General features: G+C 40.4%; 1 protein-coding gene across 14 annotated transcripts in view; it reads right to left on the reverse strand.

The window, feature by feature from the left end:
• Positions 1 to 26984, reverse strand: part of NAV2 (neuron navigator 2) — a 373713-nt gene that overhangs the window by 136723 nt on the left and 210006 nt on the right. For 11 of the 14 annotated variants that reach the window (XM_038137694.1, XM_038137693.1, XM_038137689.1 and 8 more), the window contains 2 exons: positions 10193 to 10310; positions 6951 to 7003 (listed from right to left, as the gene is read on the reverse strand). In XM_038137694.1, the coding sequence (XP_037993622.1) occupies positions 6951 to 7003; positions 10193 to 10310 (171 nt within the window). Of the gene's footprint in view, positions 1 to 6950; positions 7004 to 7706; positions 9582 to 10192; positions 10311 to 18056; positions 20500 to 26984 lie in introns of those variants that run through there. The other 3 variants (XM_038137695.1, XM_038137690.1, XM_038137697.1) reach the window with 3 other exon arrangements.

The following is a 26984-nucleotide window of genomic DNA, read 5'->3' on the forward strand; positions in this document are numbered from 1 at the left end:
AACACCACTCAGTGCACCAAGCGCTGGCTGCTCTCTGTCCTCAAATACCAGCTCAGATGTTGAAGGCTCTGTGTATCAGTAACTTGAACTTGCAGCAGGAATCCAGAATTTAATGAAACATGTTTAGAAAGAACCTCCTGCAATGCAGTCACTGACAGTTGTTCATTTCTAAAAAAGGTCCCTGGGCAGGGAGCTGTGGCCAGAGCCCGTTCCCAGGCACTGCACTCCCTCCCCACTGGCAATTCCTGTGTCTGCAGGCCTGGGGCTCTCAGCCTCACCTGTTCCCAAGGGATTTGTTCAGTGCTACCAACACATGTGCCCCCTCTTTCCTTGCACCTGGATAACATCTCCTACTGAAATTCCCCTGAATAAATGCTCAGAACAAGTGCAATAATACCACTTGAGTATGTAAAAATAGCTCTGCACAAAACCGAGAAGAATAAAATGCTCTAGATATGCGCTACCATCAAGGAATAGCTAATTAAAATAACTATTATCACCCAGTTACAGTGTATAAGCAATGGCTGCAAATGAAAGATCTGTGACACAACACAGAGACAAAAAGTTTATTTCTCTGCACTGTTTAATTCTTTTAACAGCTATGGTCTGTTTACACAGATATTCCACAGTGAAGAGCTTATCACTGCATCTCTTGGAAAAGAAACACCCAGGCATGAGAAGTACTTTCTATACAAACAATCTTAATCCTTATAGCACCAAGCTCAAGGAGAATAATAAATTATTTATATAATAAATTACCTGTCCTCAAATCAACCAAACTTTTTCTTCTTAGTTAGAAAAAGTTCTCATCCATGATTTCACAGTTTTCCCCATTCATGCCAAGCATAATAAGAAGCTGTGTGTTTGCAAAGTATTTCATAAAAGGTATATTAATGTAATAATTTTATATCAGCAATGGTCATGGCAGAAAATTATGTTAGTGGTGCTTCTAGACTTTGGTGTAGGTGTAAATACCTAAGTGGAAGCTACAGACACCTCCATATACACATGTGGAATGACCCTGGCCCCTCAATCCATTTGCTGTTTCATGAATCACAGGGTGGGCAAAACCATAGGTCTTCAAAATGCAGTAACTCCATTTAACTGTGACATAAATGATCAAATAGAATCTAATTCTGTCTTTATACTGAAGCTCATATATTGAATTTTTTCGATAAAAATTACTTTATTGCTCTTTATTGAACCTCACACTGTTTCAGAGACAGATGATGAACAAATTCTTGCATCACTGTAAAGGGTGAAGAATTGAGAGCAGCCCACTGGGGCCCACGAAGGTGATCCTTTATGGGACTGAAATGAGAGTGTCAGCAGCAATGTCTCCAAAGGCACCCCACACACCCATCCAGTGCAGGAGGCACACACTGCCTTATCATCCATTGCCACAAGCAGAAAGAGCTCTGGAAGCCATCCCTTCCAGAAATGAAACAAATCTCTGGAGACACTGCCATGCCTCATGGCAGGGAGATGTACATAATGGTCTTTCCTGATCTGGTCCAGCTCCATTTATCCTGTTATTTTCTATGTAGGATGATGGGGGCCCCAGTGGGGGCTTGTGGTTTTATTTGGACTGCAAGCTCTGCAGCACAGAAACCTTTGATCCAACCATGCCTGTCTCACTGACTACCATGCACAAATGGGAAGCATGGCAGCATAAGAACAGTCTGGGTATCTGGGAAAAAAAAAGACAGTAAAATCAATCTTATCTTGGAGAAAGAGTCATATAAACTGAAGCTGAAGGACAGCTAAGTACAAGCAACCTGGCAGATCTTCTCTGTAGTAAATCATTCTTGTCTACATCACAACATGGGTTCATACATGACCAACAGAAACCCTGAGAGCTTAAAGAAAATTCTTTTAACATTCCGGGACTTGCTGTTTGGCCATGTCCCTGCACAGGCAGTCACAGCAGGTAAGCTGGTGTCTGTCACTGGCCAGGCTGGCACAGCACTGGGGATGTCTTCCTCAGATGACCTTCAGCTGTGTGGAACTGCACCACAGGTTAGGGCCAGAAGACACCAATCTGTTACCATGGTAGCATCAAACTAAATTAAATTTCCAAACATATTATCCTGGTAAGTTACAAGCTCCCCAGGCAAAGTGGGGGAAGGCTCAGATGATGGGAAAGTTCCCTTTACCACATTTGCTCAGCCTTGGAGTTGGATTACTTGAAAATACACAGCTATATTTAACCCCTGGGATACAGTTCCAAAAATCCTATGCTAGGAATTCACAGAGAAAAAACATGCTTGTGATGCTTTTGATCTTCCAGCAGGGCTGCTCCCCTGAATTAGCAGCACATGCCCCAGCAGCAGAGCCCTCCTTGGCTTTGGGCCTCAGGCTGGAGCAACAGCCTGGCAGATTTATTGCATCTTCCTATGGCAATGTTTGGACAACATTGGCTGTATAAAACTGCTCAAAACTTTTAGAGGAGCACATTAAAGTGGGTGCCTGCTCTCGAAGAGCAGAGACAGAATTATTTTCCATGAGAAAACAAGCAACAAAAAAAATATATTTTTTAAATACAGCAGCCATTTTTAGTTATTTGTACATAACACAATAGCTCCCTTCCTTAGTGGATATTACACACACACAGAGAGCTGCTTGGGTCATGCAGATGGCTTCAGCTCGTATTATTCCTTCTAACCATGAATGTGTGAGCCCAGCTATCTCTGTAAGTATGAACCACATCATGGCACCCATTACATCAATTCATTAAAGTGCTCTTGAGAAAAAGAACACAGAAATATGGATGACACATGCCATACAAACAAATTAGTAATGGGGATTTCAACATCTATGCTCTTTCAACAATGAAAAAAATAATGTATGGAGCTGGCAAGGATCACACTGAGGAGGGGAGTGGATACCTTTCTCCAACAGCTGGATTAATGTTCTCAGTACTGTTGAAGTCAAAACCAAGGTCCTCACCATGTTGGAAGATTTCCATACAAACTGCTCTTTAGATGTCACACACATTACAAAACAGCTCATTATCAGAGCACAAGAAATCAGTCAAATATTAAAATAATAGTCAAATTCCCATCAGTGGAAGTAAGGTTTCCTTGAAAATGCAGTTATTGTACTAAAAACACGACCGTCATCCCAACTTTGGTACAGTTCTTGGGAAGAAATGCTGGCTCTGATCCACACTGCAGTCAGTATAAGATCCTTTGTTTGCAAGACAAACAGCAGTAGGAAGACTGAGTGACATCAGTTTACCACTACAGCTTGGTACCTGCACCAGAAAGAGATGATTTCTAAAAACTTCCTGTCAACGCATTAAAAAAATAAATACCTCCTTTTTGCTGTTTGAGAACACATACTTATAGACACAAAGTGATCCTGAAAAATATTAAAGCCCAAGCACCAACCCACCGGCAAACCACAGTAATTTCCTCCCCTATTTATAGGAGGTGCTGTGGTGTTTGTTAAGCCTATGTGCCTTTCTGTTGCTCCAAATTCTTGTCCTGGGTGTCCCACAACTTCCCCAGACATGGGAAGATGAAAGTCTGGTGTATCCACCCACAGGTTCCCAACTCTCTTCCTTTCAGCACATTTCAGCTTTGCTATATTCATACATATATAATGTAGCATAGACAACCCATACACTTTGGGTTTTGTTTATTATTTTACTAATGTAAGTGGTATGAGCCCTTTTACAAGAGGTAACATTCAGCACTTGCAAAGGCCCACATGAATAAAAATAGTCTGTAATACCTAGGAGGGCAGGTACTAACTTCCCATAATCTGCAAGATGCTACATGTTGAAGTCTAAAATCATGCCCAAAACAAGAAGCAAATAAGAAACAAAAAAAAGGAAAAATATCTCTGTTTTTCTATAAATATAGCCCTACTCAGGTTTATTTACCTAAGTCTTCTTTTCAGAAGTGTGCAGGAGAGGAAACTAGCCTTAATTTATTGACCTTTACCCAGTTATCAAGGACTATGCCAACATTTTCTGTTTGGTTTTTTTTTGTTTTTTTTTTTAAACCCAAATGCTGTGATGCTCTCCAAATGATCTTGGTCCCAGAGCCTGTGCTCCATATAAGCACGTCCTCTCTCACCCACAGTATTTTCTGCATGCAGCTGGAACTAATCACCAGAATTACAGGCTTTTGTTTAGACAAATATCTACAGTACAAAAATATAGAGGTTTAGGGGGAAAAAAATCCCCGAAACAGATTTTATGCAGAGGACGAGCTATAGAATAGTGTATAATAGATTATATAAAAGCCAGCCAACTCTTATCTGAGCAAAGGAAGACAGAGCTACTCCCCTCAGCAGAACAACCCGGACAGGATGATGATGGGAGGACAGATTGTCACCTAAGTAATTTTTCACGGAGCCAGTGGGGTCCTTGTCATGTCATTTTTGGTGCTGGGACAAGGATGATAAGCACTGATGGTCCCACATGGTTCTGCAGTACTAAACTTCACTTGACAAGGCTTATTAGCACTGGCTTGGAGCCTGACAGACCCAAGCTGTCTCTAATGTTCAGTTTGGGCCAATTTGCCTGATGCTCTCCAACATAGGGAACAAGGCAGAGAGGCCAGATCTGGCTCTGCAGAGAGCTCCCTCAAGTTTGGCACCACCAGCTTGGGACTGTGCCACATGGAAGCGAAGACACTTCCCCATGTCCTTTGATGGATTTGGGAAGACACAGATTTCTAAGCTGATACACCTGGCTGGGAGTGAGCTGATTCTTCACAGCTCAGCTTGCATGTGTGTGCTCACGGCATTGGGACTCTGCAAAGGGAAAAGAGGATGGTAGAAGGATTCCTTCCCTCTGAGATCTGCTGTATTTCTATACAATGAGCAAAGTTAAATCTCCATTTATTGGTGCTATTTTTTTTTTACATCCCCCCAAATCTCCTCATCTATGCTGCTCACCTTTCAAGCACTCTAATATGGATATGGACACTTTGAACTGAAAGATTCATTTGAAAAAAAGAGTGGATATTACCTAAGTGTCTGGATGGCCTTGCCTCTGCCACCTCTCTGAGCCAGTTACCAGACACAAACACCAGCTTCCACATTCTGCAGGACCCTGTGAGCTGTATTAATAGAGTGTACTGAAATGCTGTATTAATAGAGTGTACTGAAAGGGTGAAGACTGCTGTACCTATAACAAGCACTGCAGCATGTCTGTCCTGTCTCCCTAAACACAGCAAGTGACTCCTGGACAAACACCACCCCTACGAAGATTCCTGTGTTCTGCCTTAGAAGAATCATGGAATGATTTGGGTTGGAAGCATCCTTAAAGATCTTCTGGTTACATCTTTCACTACCCTAGGTTGCTCCAAGCTCCCTCCAACCTGGCCTTGAACACTTCCAGGGATGGGGCAGCCACAGCTTCTCTTGGAAACAACACTATGTTTATAGTCAGACAACAAAGAGCTCTGTAACCATGGGCACTTCATACAAGCAAGCCATAAGCATAATTCTCATTTTTCTCACATGAGGAAAACTGCTGGGGATGCCCAGCTGTGACTGCAGGTCTGATGAGTGGGGGGGGGTCAGTCCCACCCACTGCAGCCTCCTGAATAAGCAAGTGGAGTAACATCAGAGGAGGCAGCACAGACCAAATGTGTCCTTCCAACCCTGCCCAGCATTCCTGATACAGCACATGCCCCCTGCATGCCTCTGGTTATAACTTGATCCAGCTTTCATAAGCAACATGCATCCCACTACCCAAGAGAGCAAAACTTTCTCTTCATTGAGAATAATGACTTGAAGTGACTTTTTTAAGCTGCAACATCCTGGAACTGGTTACAGACTCTGGTCCTGAATGAAATTCAGTTCTTAAGACACACTTGTGGAACATTAAGTTATAGTAATTGTCAAAATTTCCTCATTATTTATACTCCAGACAGCTGCTGTGGCTACAGCAAGGAGAGCAACCACCCTCTTCAAAGCAGCAAAAAGGAGCAATGATAAATCTTCCGGATGGCTTGCTTCTTACAGAGCGCTTGCTCCATGGTTTCAACAACATTGAGAACTTCCAAGACATAACAATAAGCCAAGAGAGAAGAGCAGAACAGAGAGTGAGTTTTGACTTAAGATGTCAAGCTCTCCTTGAATCTTTATTTCATTTTACTACACGAGTAGCTGTGCTCGTGTTGAAGTCATGAAGGTAGGGGCAGACAGGAATACTCATAAAAATAAAAAGCATTAAAAAAGCTTCCCACAGAGAACAGATACCCAGGTGTCCCAAAGCAAGCATTTGCAATGACGAAAGAAGACAACAGAATTTATGTTGCAAAATGACTTTTGCTCAAGATATGGAAGGAAGTAACCTTGTTTGAAGTGTCATAGATTTTAAAAGCTCTTAATGTAAATGCATTTTAAAAACAAGTTTTTTATTATTTGTGTTCTTCATAAAATTCTGCTACACCTTTAGCTTTAGCAATACTCACAGCAAATATACTCCTGAGGTATTATTACACTTTTAATTATCCTGGGCTGATTTTTGGTTCTCCAGGTATGACTATTAAATACAAGCAAGATACAAACCAACTTCTTATCTGTTAACAAATTGCATCTTGAATTTTATGACATTTTTTCATTTCATTCAAACTGCTCATTTACTTTGTTTCATTTCAAAAGATATAGAAACTCTTAATCATACTTCCAAGTATCTAATTCTTTATTTCTATATATTTCTGTTTAATTATGTGATATTTCAGAAATATAAAGTAGCAATGTAAAAATAATCTCAATTGTAAATATGTGATATATTATAAGGCCTGATCCAACTACTGTGGAGTGCAACAGGGCAAGAACTGTAATATTAATGTTCTGAACATTATACTTCCAGTCCACTACTGTGAAAACTTAATTAAAAATTGTTACTAAAAGTCTCAGACATTGAAGTCTGAGACTGTCACTCAGCCACTCACACACAAACAACAGACCACTTTACTACTTACCATTTGAGATCTATTTTTTGGGCAGCCATTGATGTCTTCAATCTTTTCATTTGCTGAAAGGCAAAAAACAAAGAGGTAATAAAGCAAAAAATCTAAACCAAGGGCATTTATTCCAATGATTTCTTGAGCACCTGCTGACAGCTCAGTAAAGGGGTTTTGGATTGTAGCTGTCCAGTCCAAGTGAATGTGTGAAACACTGAGAGCCACAAAAAGAAAAAAAGCAGCTGGAGTTCTCTACTGTGTCGTGCCTCCAGAGACAGCTGGGGCAGAAGCCAACTGCTCTGACAACTTCTTGTACAGTGACAGGGAATTCCTTTAAACTACAAGAAAGATGTGAGCTCTGGAAGCTGAATCACTGCTGGGTGGAAAAGTGAGCACAGCATATATAGAGATGTTAGCATGGCAGGTGGTTTGCTTGCAGAGTGAATACAGGTTTTAAATCCAAATGGCAAATTTATGATCAATACTAATAATTTTTTCTTTTTTAAAGCACAAATCATGAAAAAGCTTTTCAAGATTCTTGACCATGGCTCACACACTACCCCAACCTGCAGAAGAACAGTTTCCACCTTTAAGGTCAGAGGTAAAACCATTAAATCCCTGAGGTGGATAACGTTTGCCTCAGAATCTGAGTTTGCTCTGTTTCACCTTTCAGCCTCGGATGCTGAAATGACTTTGTGTTTGAGTCTGAAGAACCAGTTACAACAAGTTCAATTTTCCCACAGCTTTTTTACTATAAGAATTGCAGGCACTCACATCCCATCTAATTCATGCATTAAAAGCTGTATTTTGTAGCAGGTCCATGTATTCTCAGGACACCAGCAAGAACTCCATCCACTTCACGGATTCCCTCTGTTAGGAGGATCACGTTTGGCATGATATTCCAGTAGCAGTCATAGCCATGAGAAAGAGAGCAGTAACACAGCTTCACTCATGCCTGATAGATCCCATTTTACATACCCACGACACAGTACACAATGCAATGAGAAATTGATGCTAATCTGAAAGAGACTGCAGCTGAATTCACAGTGTGCTCCCCAGAGTGATCCATCAGCCTCTACATATGAAAAGCACACTGCTTCCAGGAATGCCATCTCAGATTTGGCCATACAGAAACAAAGATTAATTCGTTAAATCCCATTTTCCAAGTCCTGCGCACCCATCTCATAATATTAAATTTATAACACTTTAAAAAATTGATAGCTGTATTCCTATAAATTGGCACCATTCATAACTACTTGAAAGCAGACTAATGAACTTGTGAAGGAGGTGTCTCTTGTTTGGGACACATGTACAGAGATACCTCCAAGAACCCAGGTCACACCCAGTGTGTCTGCATTCATAGATTTAAACACAGCTACTATGTTTATATGGCATTACCAAGGCATATAGGACTAACATATTCTTTTACAGGCTCCTTCATTTTGAACTGCAATGAACCAGAATGATGTGAATGCATTTTAATTGACTTGCAAATAGCTGCTGTTGCACATAGCACACCACAACATAAAAAAACCCTCTCTTGCACTACATATCAAAGCTTTCTTACTATGTAGTTAGGAAAAAAGTTGGATTTTGCAGGCTACAGAAAAAGCTGCTTCTTCGTGTGAAAGCCCTCCTCATCTTTGTGACAATGAGATGCAGCTGCCTAAAGCCATACACAGCAGAAACAAATTACTGTTCTGCACTATTAATTTGCTGGATTAAACTCAGAATGTTTAAATATGACCTTTCTTTCACATGAAAAAGGTTCCTTGAAAAAGAAATCCTTCCCCTCATACTTCAACTTTTGAAACCTTGCAGACCTTATCTTAAATATTAGCCAGAAGGCAGCTATAAAAATGACCAAAAAAAACCCCTGCAAAGGTGATCAAAGCAATAACTGGTTATGTATTTTAGAAGGAATAATTTGAATTTCATAAGGGTTTTCACAAGTCAATACTCAAAGAGCTAGATTTAAATATTTGGTAGAAGGAACCATGTCCACATTTTGATGGTGGTATTCTTGCACACATGTTGTCATGCAGAAGTTTCCTACAACTGTGATAAGGCAGGGTAGCCAGACCGGCATGAAAGGAACCAACACCTAACTGCTCCTGGGTTTCCAAAACCCCTTCCAATTAAAGGAAAGGGATATAGGAAGGAGCATTATTCAAAGTGAATACCTGTCAACACACAGTCATCAATTAATTCATGGCCTCTGTAACTACACGGGCAGGTCTACAACACTAGTGACATATAGTGTTGCTCTACAGCAGAGAGACAAAATCTTTTTTAACATACCCCAGTAGAATCACTGGAAGATGTTTCACAGTGTCATCCCAGAACAGGGCTTGCAGATCCCTACCTCAAAACCCAGAAGTAGCTCCCTTACAGCATCTCAAACACACATAATAAATATGCGTGCACTGATGTCCTGTTCCTTCATTGCCAGCTTCTTAATTTGCATCTCAAATCTGTCAGCTTGCTCCTAACAATGGTTGTCCTAATTCCCATTAGCAGGCTTTCCCATTCCATCCATCTTCATTGGCCCATGCATGTGTTTTGTGGCATCCCCAGCACCAGATGGATGAGCCTCTGAAGGAACTAATGAAGGATCCAGGCCCAAGGGAAGAGGGACAATATGCAGCCCTACATGGAGAAAAGTGTTCAGAATTTTCATTATCCACGAGCATTAATGCATTAATTTAAGAGAACTAAAGGCTTTGGATAAAATAACTGAGCCTGCACTTGAGATTTGTCCTAATGGTAAGTGATTTTCCTCATCTGAAAACTCATTATGAAACATTTCTTTTTCTGCCACACAAAAATTACACCCTTTCTCCTTTCCCAGCTGTATATATGGATCTCCTAAATCCATCTGGAGGCAGGAGGTTCAACACATGAGGGAATATCACCGTGAATTATATTCAGACCAGTACCCAAGAGGTATTAGAAATAGTGAGGGCTAACAGCATCCTAGCAGAAAAAAAAATTCTCATGAGTTGTTTTTTCTAACATTCAGCCATGTGGACTAATACTGTTGTATCAGGAGATCTTATCAGCAACATCCAATATTTTTTCACTATAAGACAAGGCTTTTTCAAATTAATTACCAAAGCATCTGAAGGAAAATGATCTACATAATTCCATGCAGTTTGACGGATAGCCTCCCATGCACTCTGTGTTAGTGTAGAAGATAAAAACAGGGATTGTCTGACTGACCTGGTGGATACTTGGCACAAACACAGAAAGTCACTCACCTACAACTTGGATTATCTCAGCTAGCAGGACTCCATCAGTCACATCCTGCTGTAGATCTTTTATCAATCTCTTGTGACCAGATTTTGCTAGATAGTGATTAGCCCAATCCGTATAAATCTGTTAGGAGACAGATGAACAAAAACAAACAGTTACTCAACCTGAAAAATGAGAAGCCTTTGTTTCTCCCAGTATCCAAAAGACTGGTTTCAGATCACTGTATTTTTCTTTCCCCTCTTCGAAACAAGTCAACAGCATTACAATTCAAGGCTTTGTGCATATCAAGTGTTCAGCTTACTGCAGTATGGATTTTTCTATTCAACAGCCTGACATCAAAGCCCAAGGCAGATGACAGCGAGCTCCTGGACATGTTACAGCTTGAATGGACCATCAGGAGGTCAATGGAATATTCTACAGCAGCAGTGAGTGTGCACAAGAGATTTCAATTTCCACCCAAGCTTTTTTTTTTTTTTGCATTTTCCCTTTGACTTTTTTTTTCATAGCTGTTATTGAGAAAGTTTTAAAGGTTCTTTTCCCAAAAATGCTTCTGGTAGATATTAGCCATACAGCAGTTTCACTGTGAGGAAACTCCTTCATTGTATTGCCAAAGAAACCTTTAAAGGTCCTAAATATCCACCAATTTTAATAAATTCCATCTCACAGGTTAAACAGGCCCATTAAATCACTTTTAATCTATTAAGCAAACTTCCAGCTGTTGGAATTTATTTCAAAATGTATTACCTGAAAACTAAGCCCACCAAGCAGCCAAAATCTCTCTTTAATTTGCATTAGGTACTGCTCATCATACGCCAGCACAACTTATTCAACATCTCCAGAAAACCTATAAAAACTTTTCACGCCAGGTTATGAAAAAGAAGCTAAATTACTTCATTATGAATTTCTGCTTATGCTTATGAATTTAATAACACTATTCTTTGCATAGGACAATATTCTGAATTAAGATTTTGTAAAATTACCTATTATGTTCCCAAAAAATAGGGTCAAAACAATTAAATATAAGGATTTTACCTTTTAAATATATAAATATTAATGTTCATCCCTACTCTGAAGAGTGTCTAGAATATTGGAAATACATTCATCCCAACCCAGTCTATCAGTAAGCAGATGTAGATTCCATGTCCTTCCTGGAGCAGGAGCTATCCCAACCCTCACAGACCCAACAAAGCCCTGTGGGGATGACAAATGCCTCAACACCAGGCTGTGAGTCACTGACCCAGAGGGAACAACATTATTGAGTCCCCAAAAACCCAGGGAAAGCCCTCTCTGTGCACTGCCCGAGAAATGCTGGTTTCCTTCACAGCTACTGATAGATGCAAAGAAAAGAGCACAAGGAGAGGTGTGGCTCTCCAGGCTGAGCAACTCCAGCTTCAGGAGAGGTGCTGCAGCCCTCTGATCATCTCCATGGACCTCCTTTGTACTCCATAGCTCCACACCCTTCTTATCCCATGGGCTCCAGGGCTGAGCAGTGCAGATCCTCTCAGTTACTGACCCACAGCTCCTCATTTCAGAAGCATCTCCAGTCTTGCATTTCCAGTGTGGTGATGATGTCCTCCCTCACAGGAATCAAAAGCTAGCTACCAAGTCTAGGTGGCAAGTATTTGCCACAAGACAGAGCAACCTGGATGTAATACAAGGATTGTAATTTCATACTCCTCTTGCACTTGCTGATTCAATGTCAATGTGATAAAATGAAGAACAGATGTTTTTGTTATAGTATTCATAGACAATAGTCTAGTTTTTGTTATAAAGTCTTCATTTGTGTTTTTTTTAAACCCGTAAAACACAACTGGTAGCAGCCATGAACAAATCACTAAATATCTGAAAGATATGCCCCTATATTCCACCATTTATCCTTTAGTTTCCCCTTCAGAGCAGCAGGATGTGCATTCCCTGTGCCAAAAGCATCATGGCTTGAACAGAAAAAAACACTGGAACACCCCTATGAAAAAAAAAGCTCCAGAGCTGAAAAACATCTTAATGAAATAAAGGCTGAGTACACATGAGTGATTTCCCCAGCTGAACAAGAAAAGGGGCAAAAAACCCACACAGCACAAACGAGACATTGTGTTCCTTAGCTCTTTTTACAAGAAAACATTTTCCATAACAGGAAAATATTTAAAAAGATTCAACAACTTCAAGGAACTGGGGTTGACTTAACCTACTTTCCTGCCACACGGTTTTAGCTTTCTTATCTAGGAGCGAAGACATATGAGGAAACAGGTTATAAACCATTTACTTTGCAAGTGCAAGGGTCCACATCCCCCCCCCCCCCCCCCTTCAATTCAGCTGACAAGGAACTTATCAAACACAATAACCATGTTACCTTTAATGGGAGGGCTGCAATGAATGTCCTAATTTATCACTGAAGGACTTTCAGAAAAGTTAAGATTATACTTCAATGCATCAGTTCCTTCCTGGATCATTTCCATGATGCAGATCATCATGCAGTCAGACAAATCCTTGGATAAGCCCTACAGTCAAAACAGGAGCAGACCCCTCATGGCAGAGGCTAAAATCACAGCAAGACCTTGAGAGCTAGCTAGGATTGATTTTTAAGTCAAATAACAGGATAAGAATGCTTGGCTGGCATTGCAAAACTGCTATCCTGTACCTGCTTCCTACTGCCCTAATTCCTGTTGCACCCAGGAACACGAGATCTTGTATTCATTATATTCTTATATTCATATATTCAAACAGAACTGCATCAAAGAAATCCCTGAACTCCCTGAATTCCTCCTGGTAAAGGAGACAACTTGAAAAACCTTGAATACCTGCTGCCTGATTCACTGCCTATGATAACACATAAAGAAATTCCCTCTGATAGCAAATTATTCTTGTAAACCCCACTTCGGGTACTTAAGTTATCCTACTATAAGCAGAGCTTTTATACTTATTATGAAATGCACACCAGTATGGAGGAAGTATTTGTTTCTGGGGTATTTAAGGGTGTGGAATATTATTTCATTCCACTAGTTGACTAGGAGAGCATTTCACAGGAAAATACAGATATAATAAACCTGTGTTTCTCTTAAAAATGTTACCACACAACATTATTTTGCAATGTGTGTAACATGCAAATTATTATTTTTTAACTGCCTGGACTATATATTTACAATCTCTGAAGCATTCCTAGGCATACAGTATTACCCAGGCTTATTGTAGTAGCTCTTTGTGGTCACCACTGATTTTTATGGCATATATTATGCTAATAATTGAAACTTTCCAGGATGTTTTTGAAACCTGTTTGTTACAAGTCTTTGTAACATACTACACAAATAGATTTCTAATGTTTCTTTTCCTTTTCCATACAAACAAGTGAAAAAAAACCACAACAACCTGCACAATGGCTGCTATTTCTAGACACATGAAATACATTTCAAAGCACACAGTGTTTTCAAATGTTCCAAACCAGGCAAATAATTGGAAAAACAACAATAAAAGAAGTAAGAAAACACTGCTGAGAAACTCTCTATTTCCCTATCTCTGCACATCATTTATGAGTGTTCCTTAAGTATTTTCAGCAAATAGTTATGAAGTCACATGTTTGAATATTCATGTGAAAATTACCTGAACAGCTGTCTAATTAAACATATACAAATCTTGTGATATGAAATATTCAACCCACTACAACCCAGGAGATATTGCTTTATTATACACACCAGTATGGGCTTTTAAAACTTTTCAGTGATTTCACACAGTATGAAAATCACTGGAGGCAGCTTCTTTACTTTGGTTACAAAAATCAAGTGAACATGGTGATTTGGGCATTATCACCATTAGCAGGTGTTTGTGTCCAAGGCAGGTTAATGTTCAACTTGGGTCTAAGTCCTAGCTTTTGTTGAAGGTGGACTCAGCTGTTTGGTAGCTTTCTGTAGTGTATGATCTTAGGAATCCAATTTTCTGGGAACAAATTAAAAACTTATGTGAAAGATCTTTTTCTTATCGCTTTTTCTCTGCCCCTTTGATCCACTGGTTTGAAATAAGAGCATTATAGTTAAGTATCAATTTTGGAAATATTCAGTACATAATGAGTCATAAAACACTAAAATCAAGGCTTGGGAGAAAAAATAATCAAAATTCCAAAGATTTTGAAATCTATCTGTAAAGAAAAAGGCCTGAACACTTCCATCAACAGGATTGAAGAATTTTGAAATTTAGTGGGGTTTCTCCTCACTGCCCTTTCCTTAGCCTCGCACCTGCTTCCTTGAAGTACATTTCAGATGAGAGAAGAATCTTGCCTTCCAGCCAGGAGACCCGTGAAATTCTCTGGCACTCCGAGGCTCCTGCAGCATTTTTGACTGTGCTGAGAGAGCACACCTGAGCCCGCCTGCCCTGTATCTGAACACTGAATCAGTACAAAAGGCACCTTCTGCGGAAGTGCTTGGTTGTTCAAACCCACACAGCCACCCCCCAGCACCTGAAGAAGGCTGGGGAGCAGAAGTGACCAGCAAAGCCAGGATACAAAGCATGAATAAAGTCAAGGGAGCAATAAATCCAGGAAGATCCTTTAGGATCCAGTATATCCCTGGGACTGCAATTAGGTTAACGTGCCAGGTATTATCAGTACTCCAGGGTCTCCTTTAAATGGAAACTACCTGATGTTTTTGCCTGTGAATCAGTATGCTGAAATACACTCATGAAAAGCAAAGGACTCACACAAAACTGCTTGAAAAGAAGGTCTCTCTTCCAAGTAAGTAGAAAACATGCCGGTATCTCTTCCTTGTTTCTCATTTCCACACACATACACAAATCTAATTATAATGAATGCCCAAGTAAATTTTCAAATCTTTCTCTCCTTCCCTTACCATGTCAGTTCTGAACTAATCAGATTTTGATTGTTTTCTCCCAATAATTATCATGAATCAGGCTCTCATGAATCTGGTAACAGCTGAAGAATATCTTTTTGACATCATGCAGCATAATTACAGCAGAGCATGATTTTTTTCATGATTGAATAGCAGGATTAGTCACACCAATGAGCTCCCATTCCAGAAGAGCCATCACAATGCAGTGCCTGTGCTGCTGCTAACCAAACCACACTGCCTGTTGACCTTCACAGAGAAAACAAAAACCCCTCCAAAACCTAAAAATAGCCACAACACATTGAGATGACATGAAGGGGAATGCCTGCAGTCCTTACAACACTGTGGCATTTTGGAAAAGCCCATGAGATACTGCTGCCCAGTGTCATGGGGCTTGCACGTGTGGAGTCATAAAATCCCAGTTTTTGACTGGCAACACTAATTGCAGTCTCATGCTGATCCATGCTAAAGTCCAACAGAGTGATCTCCTAAACAGATATCAAACTGCAAAGCCCAGAGCTGAACAGCTAAAGCCAAAGGTTTAGCTGAAAAATTCATCTCTCTGAAGCACCTCTGGCTCCAAGGAAGTACAGGAAGGATAACGGCTATTTTGAAAATGCTTAGAGATTATGGCCCTGACAGTATTTTGCTGAGTTCTTGGCAAAAGGACAATAAGGAAGCAAATGGTAAAAAAAAAAAAATTAAAAAAAAAAAAATCAAGTTTAACAGCATTTGTCACAGATCTTTTTTCAAAGTTTTCTTACAATTTGTTGTGTTAGTTGCCCCTAAATGGTTCTTAAACCCTGTAGAAGTCTCTATCTGTACATCTGTACAAAGACACAAATCCCACTAAAAGGGTAATGCTGACTCCTTCAGAATGAATTAAACTTTGCACTGCCATCCCAAAATACTGTGTCGTGTTTTTTTCCCCAATACAAGTTCTTGCAAAACAAAACAAAACAAATGCTTAAAAAGCCAGACACAGGATAAATAACATGTGACCCCAATTCTCTGCGATAACTTTAAGGTGTTAGTGGGCTTTGACAGAGTTCTGTCAGCTCCTTTTCTTTTAGGATGCAGCTGAGGGTACAAGGACAGCGGGACTCAAAGCAAACGCACATTGTCCTTAGGGGTGCCCCTGAGTCTCCAGTGACTCCAAACCCAGAAGGAAAGGACACAAGCGGCAAGGACTGAATGACTTCTCCTCCCTGGTCCAAGATACTGGAAACTTCTGGAAAGCCAGGATGGAGGGCTGGAGCTTTGTTTACTCAATCCTACCAAGCACCTTGGCACCAAAGCCAGCTAATAAAGGGAGGAAACCATCAGAAACTCCAAGTCTGAGCCAGTGATGGGCTGAATTGCAGGTGGATTCCTTTCAGCAGGCAGGTGAGACAGCAGAATTACCTTCCTGGAATGTCACCTATGGAAAACAGGCTGGATGGGGCTTTGAGTGACCTGGTCTAGTGGAAAGTGTCCTGGCCCACGGCAGAGGGGTGGAATGAGATAATCTTAAACGTCCCTTCCAACCCAAACCACTCTCTGGTTCTATGATTTGCAATCCCCTAAACATAGCTGTCACACATATATGCACATACATAATTAGTATCTAACATGATGCCAGTACTCTCAATTACCTAAAGTGCTGGAATTTTGGAGTTATCATCAACTATTGAGAATTGAGCTAAAACCATCTGCAATTCCCACTCGATTCCCACATTTCTGAGGAAACAGAGATAACGCTACTTCTTTTTTTTTTAAATTTCTTAAGGCAACCCAACTAAATTATTCATTCCACTCAGATGTGCAAGTGTTTGTGGCAACTGCTTTGAATTATTACCCAGTTGGTGGGGATAGTCTTCTGAATATTATATCTTACTGGACACTTGTGTACATTAATTAGCCTTTGGAAGTTAAATAGATAAGTAGATAATTTAAACACCACTGGGACTACTTATTTCTCTCTCTTTAAAGTCTTATTCCCAACTGAGGAGGGCTTTTCTCATGCATATGACTACTATTCAAAAGCAATGAGCTGACTCACAGCACACAGAGCCAAGCATATGTGTCAATTTTAGTAGGCCTGCAACCTTTCCAGGAATAGAGCCTTGGATGGTCCACACTTCAGAGCAGGCACTGAGTGTGTTTAGAGCAAATCTTTGGTGGATACTTAACAAGCATCGTGCTTTCAATTGCCCAGTGGGCACCTTTCCTACTCTTTCCCCACTGAATATTTTATTACATTTAATATAAAACAGGAGCAAAGAGAGAATTCCTTTTTTTCACCCCAGTTGTAAAGTTTCTGAACCCTGTCACTGACAGGTGTTGCCTACATAGAGGGCTCGATATTTCTCACCAGTGCAGCATATTCCTCTGGAGCAGTCTCCAAAGTGAAGCAAGGACAGTGATTATGCTGGCATCCAGCATGCTGCACCCTCAATGCTCCCATTATCCATCCACCTTTGCCACACACAAATCCCTGTCAAGATGGAGCCACACACACCACTCCAAGCAGGTGGCCACTCTCTGATCCCCCCTTGCAAAAAGCCCCATGAAGTCCCGAATAAAATGAGATTGCATTCACACCTGCAGCGATTCCTTCGCAGATCCCAAAGCGAAATAGAGTTCAGTTTGCTGAGCTGATCGGCAAAACCCACTCCAAGTCACATTTGGCCACAGTGAAACAACTGAACTGATCTCACACCAACAAATTATCATCTACCTCAGAGAACAAAAGTAGAAAATGCACTATTTTTTTTCAGTGTTTTCTAAAAAGTCACCTGAAGCGCACAGCAAGTTATTTTCAAATATCACAGTTCTCATACACAAAATATACCCATTTACATCTACTACCACACACAAACAGCAACAAAAGAGGGCTTATCTGGAATGGTGATACATATCTACTCTGAAGAGAAACCACAGAAAATCCTAAGAAGCTGCAGAAGAAAAGGAAAAAAATCCAACAAAATAACACTTCTAAGGCTGAAGTTAGTTACTGTTCAGCAGCACCACTGCCATGATCCAGGAGTCAAGAGCTGCTTACTGTTTTATAATGGTCACAGGAAAATTTACTTCTCCCACGAACAGGGACCTGGAAGGTCATACTACTTATTGGCATATTTAACGTGAATATATCTGCTGGAGTCCAGCTTGCTCTTCCTTCTCAAGGGGTCCACAGTTAAATGATTATATATATGCTGGCATGTGAAGCTTCGGTGGTTAATTTTAGCCGAAGACACACATGCACAGTGCTCAGATTTCTGACACAGTCAAACTTTACCAATCCCACCCCTCCTGCAGCTCTTCCCTTACACCCCCACTGCTCTCTTCTCTCTGTGTCTAACACAGAGTTCTAATGTTTGGCATCAATTTCAAACAGGATCAGTATATTTTATCATATCAAAGCTATTTACAGCAAGAATAAAGTTTGGCAGGTCTTCTGTGTTGGACACTGCAGGCATTAAAAGAATGATAAAGAAATTGTTGGGGTTTTGTTTTGACTATCTTGTTTTGTTGTTGTTTTGGGTTGTTCGGGGTTTTTTACACCATCAGGAGGCTTTCTACCTACTATAGAGACAACCCCCTTTCTGTAAATGCTCCAAAAATCTATGGATATTTATACTCTGAAAGGAAACCCGAGATTTTGCATGACAAAAACAGCCAGGTACACCTCTTTTTAGAATTTCAGAGCATATTTGAAGGTTTTATCCATCACAAATGCAAGCTAAAAAGCATCAGGCTGAATGAGATCTGGAGTGGACACACACGACCTGGTGCAGTAAGGGCTGCCTGCCCTTTGGCAAGACCCCACCATGTGCAAGTCAGCCCTAATTCCATGGTCTGACCACTGTTGCTGGCATTCCTTAAAAATACAGAGAATTGGCACTTGTAAGATGCTTGGCTGGAATTCTTTATATTAAAAAAAATAACACAGCCGATGTTGCCAAGGTGAGAAGTGACGGCTGCTTCACCTCCCCTCCTGCCAAGCTGAAGGACAGATGTCTGACATTTCCACAGCTGATTTTTCAAAAGGTACACTCCTGTACCTGCCAGAGTCAGATCCATCAACTGCTCCATGAAAAGCAAACAGCCTGGGAGCCACATTGTCTCCACATCAGCTCTCCCCCCAGCAAAGCCCCCTCACCGTGGCAGAGGTGGGTGTTTGTTTTGGGGAGGTGGGGGACGAGAGGGGCTTTGATGGAGTTTGAGGAGAACATGATGTACTGTGACATGAAGTAGCTGCTTTACCCAAACAGCGCTGAGGGCTGAGGCTCTGACGTGCTCAGGACTGTGCTGTGAGCAACAGCTCTGCTAATGCAGACAGGCTGAGTGGGAGAAGGGGGGAAGTTTGCACTTGTTACTCTCAAAACCCTGACCACTGAAGGTGGGAGAAGGATCTAACTCCAGCATGCTTCAGCCTTACAGCTTCTGCTGTAAGCACCCAACACTCCATGTGATCAGTTCCCAAAAAACCATGTTCTCTTGGCTTGTGACGCTAAATAAGTCTTCTAAACTTTTCTAATAATGACATACTCATTTTCTCTATTTGGAAAAGATATGAGAGACTGTTCCAAGCAGCTGCTGTAATTTCATAGTTTTTTTTCACCTGGGGTCACAAATCTGTGTGTTTGCAGTATCATCTCCTCTGGGCAGAAAGCCATGGCCGCACGAGGGATCGGAACAGGTGAACCATCAATGCTGGATTGGACTCTGAGAAACAAATGGCAAGGACAAGATTCCAGGAGATAATAATCTGAAGAGGGCTGGAAATGGAACCTGATTTGCCATGCAGCATTTGAAGAACAAACTCACTCCTCTATTCCATTTTCTCTTGATTGCTTAGAGGATTAATTCGTCAAAACAACTTTCACAGATGTGAAGCCACTCCAAGTAAAAGTAAAATTGGTTTCTAAGGCACGTGATACTAAACCCTTTCAACTCCTTCATCAGCTTATGAAGATGAAAGCTATCTGATCCAAACACTGAGGCCAGGAAACATTGCAAAAGCTTTTCTTAAATTTTAACAAAATCAGTTTGCTGAGGGGATTAGGGAATTACAGAAATTGGCCTTGGTCTTGCAGCAAATCCTAGCCCTCTTTTATTCAAGAAGGACCAGCCAACATTCCCTTTTGGGTCTGCTTAGTGCTTGATGGACAAAAATGAGACTTCAAAACCAGGGCCTGGGTAGGCTCAGTTCTTATCAACACTGCAGTCACCAGCCAAATATTCTCCTCTCCCACACGCAGAGCGTCTAATGCCACTCAAAAAAAAGTAAGTCAGCTGCACTTCCTTCCTCACTCCGTAAAATGTAATTTAGTTCAGCATCCAAGGTTTTTCACAAGAGGCAATGCCTCTGGGGCTGCCAGAAGCTGGCAAGAGGCAATGCCTTCTGACACCTGGAACGACATAAAGCAACAGGCACCCAACACATGGACGAAAAATCACTGCAGCTGAGTTAGGAAGGCCAACAACCTATTCATCACTTTATCTGCCAAGCAAGATCAATGCAAAATCTGGAGATGGAAAAGGAGGAAACAAGACCCAAACTTGAGCAAGGACTTGGCCACATGATTGCTTCAAGCATTTACTCAGGTCTCAGTTACTGAGTGCACATTTAACTCTTCTGAACAGGACTGCTGAAGCACTGAACAGTACTGAAGTTGGTAGTTAAAGAATTACATAATAATTCCATTATTTCTAAAGCTTATTGATGGTAAGAGTAAGAACAAGAAGGAGCAAATTACCTTTCCAAATACTTTTTTTATATTCTGCCCATATTTCTAACATACCTCCAGCTTCTGGGCACTGTCAGAAATGGGACAGTTGGCTAGACAAGTCCTAGGTGCGACCTACTTTTGACCTACTTTAAGCTGCATTTTTAAGATAGTGAAAAATATTTTGTGACAGCTGAGCATTAATTTGCGTGGCAGAGACTTCACCCCAAAGAAACACAAAAAGACCAAGAATCTCAGAAGGACCCAGCCTTTCCCATTAGAGCCACATTATTCCAAAAGCTCATCTTCCTCCTAGCCATCAAAATAAACAACCAATCTCTCAGAAAACTTCAGATAGTTTTAGAAAAACTAAACAAGTGCCAGATCTCCAGCATTCTTAAAATCTGGCAATCACTTTTCAGTAGAGAAAAAGGAAATATTCATAAATATTTGTATCAACATACAGATGAGAGGATGCAGCCCACACAGGTGTCTGGCCCTAAAAGTTTTGTTAATGAGATCTTGAGGTAAAATTCTTGCATTTGAATATACTAACAACCATCTATACACAGGTGGAAGCATTTTTGGTTTTGTTATGTCATTCACTATATTGCCACACACCCCAAAAATCGGGCTACAGAAAAAAGCTGCCTGCATACCTGGGATCACAAAGGGTTCGCCATATTTTACAGGAAATCAAGTCATCTTTATAAATTGTTCCTGCTTAGCACTTACATGTTGTTTCTTTTTTCCTTCCCCAAAGAAAAAAATAAAGTGCTGAATTAATTTCCACAAACATAACAAACCTAATCTAATGGTCTTGCAGTTGGCCATCTGTTTCACGGATACAAATCTAACTGAATCTCCCACAGGCTGATAACTTTCTAAATTACATTAAATTGTCAATGCTGACCCTGCTTCCAGCTTAGTTCCTCCTGCTTCCATTTAGGAGGCTGGGAGTCATTTCTGTATCATGATCTATATGCCAATTAGACAGAAGAAAATTGGCAATAGATAAAGCGACACATTTGGCACTAGATCAGATTTAAAGGGGCAGAGAAAGGCAATGTCCCCAGCTATGATGCAGACTAAGGGAATATAGGAAAAAAGCTCTAGAGTGCAGATGTTACAGAAAAAAATTTAGTTCCCCCTTCTCCACTACAGTCTGTGTCACAAAGACTTTTTCAATCAAATGTACTTCTTTATTTATAAATAATTAAGAAATACCCCTCCTAATGGGAAGGAGCAAACCTCTGTACCTAAGTTTAGCTGAGCACTGTATAAACAATTAGTAATTTTAACCCTGAATGCCACTTACAGGCAGTATGGCCAAGACCCCGGTTACCAATTCACTGTCTTTGGGATGAAGAATGATTCCCTTCACAATACGAGAGAAAAATTCTGCTTTTTCATTTCCCACTGACCATACCTCTTGTTGGGGAAGGAGGGAGGGGGGATGCTACTTCCATCAGAGCCAGCTGGTGGGCACTGCTGCAGGCAGGATGCTCATAGACTCAGAAAACCACTGGCCTGATCTGTGATGGCAAATCCTATGCTCCTAATTAGAGAGGTTCACTAAAGTGACACCAGCCTGTGCTTTCATTGATCTGGCAATTAAAATCAATGCTGTAGAGTTTTGTTAAAAATTCTGACACTGAACTTTTAACACCTCATTTTACATTTAAAAAAAAAAATCCGGTAAAATAAAACTTACAGCAGGCCAGAATTAATAATTTAAAAATATACTTTATGGTTGATGAGGAAGTGACAGTACAGGCACAATTCCCACAGGTACAGGAGATTCAGGCATCTCTGTCTGGGAGTCTCCTCACACAGCTACCAGTCACTTAAAGGCCTCCTGTACCTTCCTGAAAAAAATCATTCAACCAAACGGAATAATTCTTGCACTGCTCCTGAAGCTTTCTACAGAAATATATATTTATAGCACAGTCCTTTAATAGAACTGTCATGAGGCAGATCAACTGTAGGCTTCCATTTCCAGCAGAAAGAGTTTTAACATAAAGATATTTAATGGGAATTTCCATTAAACAGCATGACCCACACCAGGCTAAGACTATTATCAGTTCCTTATGATTTTTCTTCATACATCCCCTTTTAAAATGCTGATGGTTGAAATACTTCTATTATTATTAATAGTCCTTCAAGAATTATATGGCAGCAAGGAGGCTAATCAAAAGACCTGCAAGCTCTGGAAAATTTAGAAAGCACAAGGCAATGACAGCAGCCTATCCTCACTGGGGCCTCCATCACTCAAATTCAAATGTAGTTTTACACACACCTACACAGTCCCTTTCTCTGTTTGATATCCTGCATTTAGTGCTGCTTTTGCCTGAACACCTGCATCTAGGAAAGTGTTACTCCAGCAAACTTAGGTTGCTAAAATTAGCTGAGTAAAAGGTTTAGTGAGAAGAAAAATTATAAGGAATTTACAGGTAATAAACTCCTGCAACTAATCCTTGTGGTCATTTTACTGGGATCCATAGAAAACAAACATTTGACCTTTAAAAAAAACAAACCAACAACTTGATAAATGTTCAGTTTTCCTTCGGATGAGAACATTCATTTTGATCCATGCTATAGATGTGGTCAAATGTTCCCACAGGATACAGATGAAAGCCTACCTATGTATGAAAGTAAGCATGGTTTAAAGTAACATCAGATAAGAGTAGTGGCTTAGCTGCAGATAAAACTAGAGCAATTTACTGGCAATCATTCAAAGCACAGATCCTACACACAAGGCTTAGGGGCATCAGCTATTCTTTTCTGCCTGGAGCAAGGGTTGGTGGAATGCAGAACAAGGGCCATGCTGCCAGTTTGAAAGAGAAGAAGAAAAAAAAAGTGAATTATGCACTCATATAAAATGTTGATTCAGAAGTTAACCACAGAGATACTAATACTAGGAGGGGGAAAAAAGAGCTATCAGGACTGGCTGCCTGTTATTCTGATTGAACAACTATTATTTACAGTAATACAGTTACTTACCTGGTTCTTTGTTTAACTACAGTTTAAGCTCTGTAATCTTAAAACTTCAGAAATAAGCCAAAAAAAAAATTAAAAAGAAAAAAAAGAAAGCTGCAGCAGCTATTGTAGCACTACACTGAGATTTTAGGTTACATGTCACTTTTTGCAAAAGGCAAGCTAAGAGCATCATCTAAAAGCTAAATTGCAACAAATTAATTAAGCTGTGGGCAAATGGTTGAGTTGTGAATGAAAATTAGAACTACTATTGAAACAACCTGAAAAAGCAGCTCACCACTTGGATTTGAGGTTTGTTGTTTGTTTGAGGTTTTTCTGGTTTTGCGAGTGGGATTTTTGTCTAGTTTTGTTGATGTTTTTTGAACAAAACAATTCTATTGCTGAATTTCCTAGAGTTGTCATTTTGCAGTGTTTGTTTTATACCTTTGGCAACACTTCTGTTGAAAATTTTGTTTATGCAATCCCACAACAATTATGAGGTTACAAACTCATTTTTATCTCCACAAATAACCTTCCCAGATACCTCTTGCAGGTTTTCTCCTGAGCCATGACTGCTGGACTCTCAAGGAGCAAGACTGCTAGGCATCAGCCTTTCACCTGTGGCTGCATCTGGAACTAGAACACACACAGCAGCCTCAGCAAAATGACAAATCCTTCCATGGAATACAGGCTGTGACACCCTGGGAACATCAGGAGGACAGAGCCAGGCAGATGACAATTAGTGGTTCTGGGCCATCAAACATGGACATCATTTTAAGGAGGTCAGTGACACTTCCAGGCACAAATCAAGTGAATGCAGGCTTGTCCCCATCAGAGTGACTCTGACACAAAGGCCAATAAAGAGAAAACATCTTACTGAACTATATTGGAGCTGACAAAGGCAGCAGCTGCTCTGCTCCACAGAGCAAATAAATTTATATCTACAGGACGTGTTGGGAAGAATGGATCCTTAGGGGAATTACTGTCAGCTCATCCTTTCTCGCCACAATGCTATCTAAGAGATCCCAAAGAAGAAACCAAGCAAATCCGAGAACAATTTAGTTTTCAAAACATGAGAAGTTCACAGATTCAGTCAGTCACACACAGAGGTACTTCAGAAGAGCATACAGAAACACCAGGAAATAACATTTCCCAGCACACACTGTAAAGAATATTAGTAAGTTGGAACAGTAGTGCTTTCAAAAGATACAGATCTCTTTATTATGATTCAGAAGCTCTGAGAGGATTTGGATGATGCATGTTTTGGCATGAGGTCCTCAACATTGTTTTATTAGTGCATATGGGAAAAATTTACTACTACTACTACTACTACAACAACACAGTTGGACAAAGAAATAATTATTGAGTATGAAGTAGCTTAAGCAATAACTGGTAAAAATCAGGATTACTTGAAAAATGGGCAATCTTACATACTGAGATATTGAGATTGCACAAAATCAAACAAGTGAAAAAAGCCCCAATAGTCCATGTGGTATAAAACACGGCATGGAATACTGCTGCTGTTTGGTACACTAAATCAGGCTTCTCCATGGACTAAGGGACTAAGTCTGTGCAGTTTTGTATGCTGACATTTGTCCAGTGTTTTGCAAATCAATAATGCAGAAAGTAAGCTCTCAGCAACACATTCTGAACATTTACAGACAATATAACTGTATTTAGTACATCTGTTCCTGTATTTCTACACTATCCATTTTTCCTTTTTTTAGTATAGCTAGTAGTAAATAGCACATTCAAGTATTCTGATGGTCTAAATGAGTTTTTGTAGTGCTTTAAACACTTGTGTCTATTTAGTGTGACTCTTTATATAAACTTGGATGTGACAAAGCTTGGATAAGGGATAAAGGGTTAGGGGAGGGCTTTGGACATTCTTAATGGACACCTGCTTTGCACTGACAACATTTTGTTCTCCCAGCTCTCTGCAGATAATTGTATCAAAAAGCAAATAACCCAAAGATCACATTAGCAGCTTAATATTTCCATGAGGGCAGCTAAGACTGGCAGACCTGTACAAGTACTGAGTAGCCCTGAGACCAGCCTCCACCCCCAAGTAGGATTAAATACAATTAGCATCAGGAAAGCAGATGTCTAACAAACCATAACTTTTACACAAGGTTAAAAATTTCCCTCTCCTTTCCTCTGTTCAGCATAAGATCCATGGCTCCCAAATGTATCCCTTTACTGCTTTACCCCACCTCGAGACTCCCTTTTTCTCCCATCACTCAATTCGTTGGCAATCACTTGTCAGCGAAAAAGAAAAAAAGCATAACAACAAAAAAGCTTGTTGAGCTAATGTCAGGGAACATTAAATTAACCAGTCAAAGATCAGCAATGAACAGCTGACACCAAATTGAACCCAACACATGGCCCCATTCACATTATTGTTAAACACACATAGCCAGTTGCTCTGCCTTCAAAATTACATTAAAGGATCTTTATTTTATCAAACAAAAATATTTGCTTGTGGATGAATAGTCAGCCTAACATTAAGTACATCATAAAAAGTAAGCTATTGCTTCCACGCAGTTTGGATTAAAGGTACTGTTTTACCTTGAGTACACACTAAATTATTAAGCATTATTATTAAGCATTTTCTCTTTAGCTCAAAGAGACCTGAAGTATATTTCTGTGTACTTCTATTTGTGTACAAAGTGTATAATCTTAGAGGAAGGCCTAACAAGCACCCACTCAAGACAGTATGAAATTTGTTGCCTGCTTGGTGGAATCACCTTACACCCTCAGTACATCAAGGGAGGATGCGATCTCCAGTGCAGGGCAGCAAAGTCTCCCAAGGCTCACAGCTCATCACCTGGCCTTAGCAGAACAGGTCCCAAAATGACCCAACAATCAGCAGCACCTTTATGCTTGTTTCTCCCAAAACAATGATTTCAGCTTCTCCCATCAACACCCATCACACACCTTCCCCCAAGAGCACACACATCTTCTTCAGCCTTGCTGAGTAGAAATGGCATTTGGCACGGTTATTGCCGACTCCAGAATGGAAAAACCAAGTACCACACAATACAGATGCATTAAAGGAAGTGAGAAACCTGATGGCTTTCTCCCCTGTGAACAAGGGCCATTCTGTGCTGGAACTGTTAATCAGTTAAGGACAGGTTATATGGGGACAGAGATAGAACTGCATGTGGATGTGAGGGCAAGGAACCTAATTAAATACACCCATTCTCTCTCAACATAGGAAAAAGCCAACCAGGCAATATTTGCAATATTTTAAACACAGGGTGTATCTGTATTTAGTCATA

This window comes from Motacilla alba, chromosome 5 (genome assembly GCF_015832195.1).
Source record: "Motacilla alba alba isolate MOTALB_02 chromosome 5, Motacilla_alba_V1.0_pri, whole genome shotgun sequence".
In the NCBI taxonomy this organism is placed as follows: domain Eukaryota; kingdom Metazoa; phylum Chordata; class Aves; order Passeriformes; family Motacillidae; genus Motacilla; species Motacilla alba.